Below are 8502 nucleotides of genomic sequence, written 5' to 3' on the forward strand. Positions count from 1 at the left end.
CCTCTTTGAGATGGACAGCAGTGTGGCTTGTCCAGCTGAGGATTCTCACCTCAGCGTTGGCTCCATTCTACTGATCACGTGAGTCATTGGAAGAGCTGTTCGTGGCTGGGCCATGATCTCCAGTGCCATTTAGAAACACAGCATCTCTAAGGACAGTGGTGGTATTAACTGTACTAACAGTCCACAGCCACTGTACCTCTGAGCTTTCTGAACAAAAGCTCTTGCTCAAGGCATGATGCTGTGGAGCTCCTCTCTTCCCTGTACACATCCTTCGTAGCTTACAGTCAAGCACACTGAAACGGGGAAGATGTGACTTCCTAAAACTGCACAACAGCTCTTTGCCAGAGCTGGAAATTCAGACCAGGAGCCCTGATTCATTTTCTGTGTGTGTGCTTAGAGGTGCTACTTCATATCACGCTGTGGAAAGATTTCTATTAGCAGATCCATATTTTGAGGGCCTTTTCTGGTGTGGTCTCTGTTTATAGCTCTGTTCCTGAGTGCTGCTGGCCTCCTGGCTCCAGTACGGATCTGAGGCAGGTAGCTGGCTGGGAGGAGATTGTCTGGGAAGATTTCCTCAGCTCTGATTTTTAATTCTGCCCTCCAGGTTTGTTTCACTGATTGCCGTCTACATCATTGGTGGGTTCCTCTACCAGCGCCTTGTAGTGGGAGCGAAGGGCATGGAGCAGTTTCCTCACTTTGCCTTCTGGCAAGATCTGGGTAATTTGGTGGCGGTGAGTGAAAATCCCTGTATATCACAGCCTGGTCCATATGGTAGGACAGGAGAAAATGGCATCTGCCTTGTCTTTGTGAGCTGTGTCACTTGGGTAACATACCACCAGGGTAGTGTACCTTGAGGCAGAGGAAGAGGATATCTGGGTTTTTTTGGTGTTTGGTTTTTGAGTACTCTATTTTTGAATCCTTGCTGAAACCAGTTCCCTGCTGAGAAGGACTTGGGAACAAGAAGCTTGACATGAGCCAGCACTGTGTGATGCAGCCTGGAAGGCCAACTGTGTCCTGGGCTGCATCAAGAGAGGGGTGGGCAGCAGGGTGAGGGAAAGGACTGTCTCCCTCTGCTCTGCCCTTGTGAGGCCCCATCTGGAGTTTTGCGTCCAGGCCTGGAGCCCTCAGCACAAGAAAGATGTGGAGCTGTTGGAGCGGGTCCAGAGGAGGCCAGGATGATGATCAGAGGGCTGGAGCACCTCTCTGCTGAAGAAAGGTTGAGGGAGCTGGGCTTGTTCAGCTTGCAAAAGAGAAGGCTCCAGGGAGACTTCACTGCAGCCTTCCAGTACTTGAAGGGAGCTTAGAAACAGGAGGGAGAGCGACTTTGGGCAGATAGTGATGGGACAAGAGGAGATGGTTTCAAACTGAGAGAGGGGAGATTTAGGTGAGAAATTTAGATTCAGGAGGAAATTTTTCACTGTGAGGGTGATGAGACACTGGCCCAGGTTGCCCAGAGAAGCTGTGGCTGCTCCTCCCTGGAAGTGTTGAAGGCCAGGTTGGATGAAGCTTTGAGCAACCTGGTCTAGTGGAAGGTGTCCCTGCTGATGGCAGGGGGGTCGGGACTGGGTGAGCTTTAAGGTCCTTTCCAGCTCAGACCATTCTGTGTTATCCTGTGGTTGCTACATAACGAACTAGAACACGTGCTCATTGGTGGTTAACACATTCCAGGTAGGAATGTTAAGCTGGAGACTGTGAAATGTTCACGTCCCAACTCCCTGAAGCCCTTCCTTGGTCACCACAGGCCTTTATCCTCCATGCTCATCTCAGCCTGATGTTGCTCATCAGCGTGCCCAGGGCTTTCAACACCAAGTAGGATGTTTGTGTGTGTGTCTCTCTTGTCAAGAAGTTTTTGGGGACCTAGTGCAGGGATAGAGGCATAACCCCTTAGCAAATGAGAAGTCACCAAAGCTGTTTTCCTTTGGCTGCTGAGTCAATTGCCTACAGTCTGATTCCAGTGCCATATCCTGTGCCCCTAGGATGGCTGTGACTTTGTCTGCCGATCTAAGCCTCGCACTGCACCAGCTGCGTACCGCGGTGTGGGCGACGACCAGCTGGGTGAGGAGTCAGAAGAACGGGATGACCACTTGCTACCAATGTGACAGACTCTCGACACCCAGTTCTTTTCTCCCCGTCTCCCCAGTGCTTGTTCAGCCGGGTGCCTCCCAGCCAGTTCTCCTTCTCACACTTCTGATTTTCTTTATGCTTTTTGCTGGCTCTGGTGTGTCAAGTCCCATGGATGCCTCTGGATGTGAACAGCACCGGTCCCTGATGGCATGTCTTAGGAATACAATGCTGGTTTAGGTTTTTTTAAAATGCAGCAGAGCTGGGTGGGGGGGAAAAGTGCTGAGAGTTTGAGTAGAAGACAGCAAGAAAGCAATGTGAGCATTCAGCACTGAGCAGGAACAGGAGATGAATCACTGAGAGGGGAAAAAGAGCCATGGATGGGTGCAGAGAGGGGAGGGAAAAGGAGGCCATGGCTTAAAACAACTGAGACTGTAGGAAGGATCTCGTGTCTTTGGTTTTTGTTTTTGTTTTTTTTTCTCCCTAGGGTTTACAGGATCTGTAAGACACTGGAATTCTTTTTCTTTGAATGCATTTTCAGCTTTTCCAGCTTCTGCATTGTTTCTGCCAGCACAAACCTGCACAGAGTGCTTTATGCCAGACTCCGTGGAGGTAGAAGAGGCATTAGCACCTCTGCAGTCTTTTTTTTTTTTTTCCCCTTTTCCTAATGGCAATATGTTGAAGAGTACACAGCAGTTTTCTTCAACAGCTGTAAAGGGATGCATGCCATCCTCTCAGCCCAGAGAGGGGCAATGCTAAAATAACTATAGGAGTTAAATACAGTCGAGTGACTCTCCAGTTCAGTCAAAATATTGTTTCAGTTTTCTCAGTCCTTGAGAAACAAAAGGAAATGACGTGCTGCTAAGTAAAGGGAACATTTGCTGAAACTGGAATCAAGGCAAACAGGTAGCTGCTGCTTGAGTTCTGTTACAAGCTTCCCAAGGTGACTGCCCCCACAGCTCAGTTACTGTCAGCATTGTGATTTCACGCTCTCCAAAAGTTCCTTCTTTGGCAGAGGGTTTTCCTGTGATGTTACCAGAATTTATTTTTTTTTTTAAAAAAGGAACTGTAAAATCCAAGGACAAGAATGCTAACATTAAAAACTGCATACAGGGTCAGCTTTTATAAATCACTGTCCCCTGAAACATGGTGCAGACTGGGCTTAAGACACTTGCCCTGTGCAGATGGTACTCACCTACTGCTGCTGGCTGGGAGTGAGGCAGAGCTTCTCCTGGGGCCCTGGTGAAAAGCTGGTACAAATGAAATGTTAAGACTTAATGGGAACCTTCAGGAACTTGGCACCTTGATTCTTAATTCTTTTTAAGTGAGGGGCTAGACTCTAAGCAATCCCCTGTTGTAGACAGGCAGAGAACTGTCCTCAGCCGTGAGACTGAATAAACAAGCCACTGCTGTTAACAGCAGAGTACAGACAAGGTTGGTGTGTTTTAAATACTGCCAAAGCAGGCTGAGCAGTGATGCTGAGGGAAAAGGGGTAGCCCTGCTTTCTTCCTGGGTTTAGAGTGGGCAAATAATTCCTTCTTTCTTTGACTCTTATTACGGTCTCAAATCTTTCTCATAACATTGGGAAAAAGAGGAAGTCACAAAGTCTGTTGTTACTGTTTTTCATGGTGGTGTTTAAGGTAATTTTTTTTTTTTTTTTGTACAAAACACAAATTTCAAAAATAAAATGACCAAAAATACCTGGTGGTGTGTTGATGTAACAAGAACTTCCTTTGATGCCAGAGCATCTTACTTACCTAAAGGTAAAGGGGCCTTAGTGTGGTGCCTTGTGCCTGAACTCCTCCTGCCCAGGAATGGATCTCTTCCTCTGAGTACTGTGGGGTTTTTTTTTTTGCTGCCACCTTGTATCACTCCATTTCCCTTAGGCTTAAGAGGGACAGGTACACACATCTTTCCAAACTGAAACTTTAAAAGCTCAGGTAGTTATAGATGGGAAAAGGTTCCTATGCTTTGTATTTTTCTGCAACAATAAAAAAAAATAATCAAAAGGAACTTTTGGATGAAGGCTGTACTTCTCAAACACGAGGTTAATGTTCAGCTTGGGGAAGAAGGGGATTAAAAAGACCTGCTCTAGTAAAGATGTCCCTGCTCACTGCGGGGAGGTTGGACTAGATGACCATTGAGGGTCCCTTCCAACCCAAACCATTCTATGAAAAAGCAGCCAGACCTACAAAGCCTGAACAAGCATTTTTTTTTATTAAGAACACTGAACATGAAATGAAGAAATGAAGCCTTCCTGTTTGACTGAAATAAAAACCAGTCCTCAGAAGTAGCTAGGAACATGGGCAGGCTGGCTGCCTGCCCTGCCAAGGGTCAAACTAAGAGAGTTTTATCACTCCCAGCCTGCTAAGGATAAAATGTTTTAAGGGCAACCTTCTGCTGATGGCTGTTCAGAGATTCTAACCTCCCCCTTTCCCTGCCCCCAGATTGTAATATCAGGGTGCAAGTATGGGCAGCTTTCTTTGGGCCTGATTTCCTTCAAGAAGCCTCTCACAGGAACAACCATGTCATTAAAGTGGGATTCGACTGTACTGTTCAGACTGGGAAGCTGCTGCCACATTTTATCCATCTTCTAAGCACTTTCCCTCCTCGCTTTTTCTAACATAGGTCAATAAAGAGCCCATTCCAAAGATCTTGAGCCTTTTCCTACCTATGCTATTAGGCCTCTTCCCCTGCCACTACAGCCTTCCTGCAACAGCAGGTACTTTCCATCCAGAACAGTCTTCTGTTTCACTCAAATATTCACGTGAAACTGCTGAAAACAGAAAAGCTGAGACATGGTTTATAAAATCATCCTGCTTTCAGGTATTTGGCTCTAGGAGGCACTCACCTCTTCATGCTTTGTGTAATTTCTTCAGGGGTTTTTTTGCCTGTTTGTTTGGTTGAAGCAGAGGTGCTTTCCTCTGCCCAGGTTTTCACTTTTGGCAATCTGGTTATAAAATTTCAGAATACCATATTTGGTCCTTAAAAAAAAACAAAACAAAACCCAACCCCAACCCTGGAGGAGCTGAAAGGGAGGGACTCAACCTATAACAATTCTACCCCTTCGAAAGGTGAAGTAGCATTAAAGGATTAGCATTCAGTTGTTGGAGGCTGTGTTTTTGGTTGTTTTGGTTTTTAAACTGAGGAAGGGAAATATTTTCCTTTCCTAAAAAAGAAAGGTTTTACAACACCAACAAACAAACAATAAAACAACAACAACAACAAAAAAAAGCCTGAGGCAGGCAATACAATCCTGCCAGCTTAATCTTTGTCCCATAAGCTCTCCTGAGGATAATGAAGACAGACACAAAAATAATACAAACTGATAAAAGAACACAAAAAAAACCCAAAACCAAAACCCCATCCCATTTTATGAAGAACCTTGGAGCTTCTGGAGACTGCTTTGGATCTGTAAATTATGCCCTAGCACAATGGGGAGACAAACCTAGTGCTGCAGGGTTCCCTAACATAAGACAATCCCCTTCCCCTTTGATTTTCCCATCCCCTTGTCATAAACACTGAGGATAAATCCTCCTCTGACTGGTTCAGAGAAGAGCAAATAGCTGCCAAAACACTTTGTCTTCACTCTGCATCTCTACAGGAGACAGTAAAGCTAAGGCAGCTCCTATTGCCACGGGCCTTCACGTTTGGTACGTGTGCTGGAATGGTTATTAACCCCAGTTCAGCAACAGCCTCGGTATTTATTATTTTTCCTTTAAAGAGTGGAACAGCAGCAGCCCCTTTTGCTCAAATTTGTGTTTGTCCACCTCTGTCACTTGGAATTTCCTAATTTCCCCTTCCTAAATGCCCCAAGCACAGCTGCTCCCAATGTCCCTGTGGGGCCAGCTCTTCCTATGCCTCAAGTTCTGGCACAGCGAGATTCAAAACTAGAGGTCTAGCTGACCTGCTGTAGCAAAAAGGGGCGAGGGCAGTTCCCTTGCAGAAGTTTGCTAGGACAGAAAGAGGTCCCCTTCCCGTCTTTATGTAGCATAGGAGAGGCATATTCAAAATGAGGAAGAAGGAAAGATGTTTCAAGGCCCCAGGTGGGAATTTTTCTCCCCCTTGTAGCACCATTAAGAGACCAAGATGTGGGCTTGTGCGTGGCAGTTTCAATCAGTTCAATTCCTTCTCATTCTTCTTGAATATAAGACCACAGGGGACTGTCCCATTCTTCCCCACCCCAGCAGGATGCTCCAAAGCTGGCAGCTGCCCTGGCAGGGGGGTCAGAGCAAAAGTGAGACCTCTGGCTTCAGAGCTGTTAGGTCTCCTTGAGGACATTGATCTTGGCACAGATCTTGAGAGCTGGTCCCAGCTTGATGTTCATGGCACTCATGAGGTGTTCCTCCTTCAGAAGCAACAAGGCCTGGCCATCAATTTCCTGGGATCGGAACTCCTCAGCAATCTCCTGGCACCCTGTGAAACAAACAAAAAAAAAAAGCACTGAGAAACAGATGTGCCCTGGGTGCTCCCCTCATTCCTACTCTTTGGGCCTCTGGCAGGTACAGAAAGCCAGGTAGGAATCTAACCAACCCTCCTCCCTGCTCTAGGGTTGGTTAGATTCAACAACTCATCCATCTGCATCACCTACTCCAAATCAGAAACATGTACAAAGTACAAGAAAAGCATTAGGCACCAATTTCTTTCCAGAAAGAGAGACAACAGATTTCCCCGTGCTACTGGATCACAGGGCAACGGGAGAGGATCTTCACTTTACCTTGCAGCGATGCAATGAACTCGTACACTTCCTCCACACTCCAGCGACTGGGATTGCTGGACAGGAAGACTGGGTTGATGCCGTGTAGATCTGGGGTAGGTGGGGCCATACTAGAGTTTGCCAGGTCCCTCTCTCCATGACTGGCCCGTACTGACAGGGGTCCTGGAGATGTAGGGGACAAAGCTTCATCGTAGCTGGAGTTATCGGAGCCTCGACTTGAGTCTTCCTGGCCCTACAAGCCCATAGGAAAGAAAGAAAAAAAAAGGTGTTTTGTAAGAAATTGACAATGACTAGGTGCAAAAGAAGACAACAGTAACAGCAGAAGTTGTCCCAATGGTTGGCCATCAGGAAAAGGTTCTTGAGGCAGAGGGTGGTGGAGCACTGGAACAGGCTCCCCAGGGAGGTGCTCATGGCACCAAGCCTGACAAGATTCCAGAAGCATTTGGCCAACATGTGCCCTCAGGGACATGGTCTGAATGTTGGGCTTGTCCTGTGCAGGGACAGGAGTTGGACTGGATGATCCTTGTGGGTCCTTTCCAACTCACAACATTCTAGGATTCGATGATAACTGTCTCAGGCTGTTGGTCCAGGGGCAGCTGACACAAGAGCTCCCTGATGCCAAAAAGGGGAGACTTTCCTCTCACCTCCCTTCCTCTTCCTTCTCCCCATCCTGCCCCACTCCATTCCTCTTCCTCATGTCAGCTCTGAAGCTCATGTGATTCTCCTATAATTTGACTCAAATCATTAATGTGGAAGGGAAAACAGGAAAAGTGGATTGTTTCCTACCAAGGCTGCCAGCTGATCTCACTCACCGGGACCTCCGAGACGCACGTGGGAGCGGACGCAGAGCGACCAGAACAAGTACAACTGTGAATCCCCTTTTTGCAGTCGGTGAGCAATTGGAACAGCTCACTGTGCCTTGTGTAAGGACTCTGTCGGTGCACACTTGGCACATCCTGTACGACTCCAGCCACAGAGGCAGACAGGATTATGTCCTTACCCTGTGGCGCTTGCCCTGGATCTTTGTTCGAGCGATTTCAGAGCTGCTGCGCCGTGGTCCCCGTCGGCGTACACGAGCATAATTAGCTTCCTGGAATTCCTTCATCTTCTTTCTCTGCAGTCGGAACTGATGGCTGCAGCTGACGTTGTACCTCAAATAAGCAGAAGCAGAGCAGCAGTCAGGGAACAGCAGCTATATAACCTACTGCTTCTCCTTGCTCTAGATGGGGATAAAACTCCTCTTTAACGTCAAGTTCTGTTCCTCCTCCTTCTAAGACTTCCCCTTGGAAGGAACCAGCCCAGATTTCTGACACAAGCAATATTTGGACACCAGAGTCTTGATCTAACATCTGAAGGGTCAATTAAGTCATAAATTTATAGAATCACTCCCATAAAGGAAGAAAGACCTATAACAAGCACTCTGCTGTCAACAGGAGGCAATAATGACTCACCTAACATGGTTTTTCCCCCCAGTTCTCCCTCGTGTCTTTGTCTAGTTGTATTGGGTTTGCATGGCCAGGTTTTGGTAGTGGGGGGGCAGGACGTGGGGTGGCTTCTGTGAGAAGCTGCCAGAAGCTTCCCCCATGGTCTAACCAACTCGTGGGCCCCAATAAAAGCCCCCCGCCACTGGCCAAGGCCATCAGTGACAATGGTAACACCTCTGTGATAACAGAATTGAGAAAAAAAAGGGAACAGAGGAAAAAAAAGCTGCACATTTTGCAGCT

At 47.2% G+C, this 8502-nt stretch overlaps 2 protein-coding genes across 2 annotated transcripts in view; one reads left to right on the top strand and one right to left on the bottom strand.

The window, feature by feature from the left end:
• Nucleotides 1-2197, top strand: part of M6PR (mannose-6-phosphate receptor, cation dependent) — a 3163-nt gene extending 966 nt beyond the window's left edge. The window contains 3 exon segments of the mRNA XM_010176372.2: nucleotides 1-78; nucleotides 605-731; nucleotides 1977-2197. The exon segment at nucleotides 1-78 is cut by the window's left edge and continues 18 nt beyond it. Coding sequence (XP_010174674.1) covers nucleotides 1-78; nucleotides 605-731; nucleotides 1977-2099 — 328 coding nt within the window. The 3' untranslated portion in view covers nucleotides 2100-2197.
• Nucleotides 2198-6145: 3948 nt separating this feature from the next.
• On the bottom strand, nucleotides 6146-7929 carry LOC104531484 (polyhomeotic-like protein 1; the record flags this gene model as incomplete). Its single annotated transcript, XM_010176373.2, has 3 exons — nucleotides 6146-6477; nucleotides 6779-7010; nucleotides 7779-7929. Coding segments are annotated over 3 exons (538 nt in total), but the record flags the coding sequence as incomplete, so codon positions are not given.
• Between the last annotated feature and the right edge of the window lie 573 nt (nucleotides 7930-8502).

Source organism: Antrostomus carolinensis, unplaced genomic scaffold (genome assembly GCF_000700745.2).
Source record: "Antrostomus carolinensis isolate BGI_N321 unplaced genomic scaffold, ASM70074v2 scaffold27709, whole genome shotgun sequence".
NCBI classification, from domain to species: domain Eukaryota; kingdom Metazoa; phylum Chordata; class Aves; order Caprimulgiformes; family Caprimulgidae; genus Antrostomus; species Antrostomus carolinensis.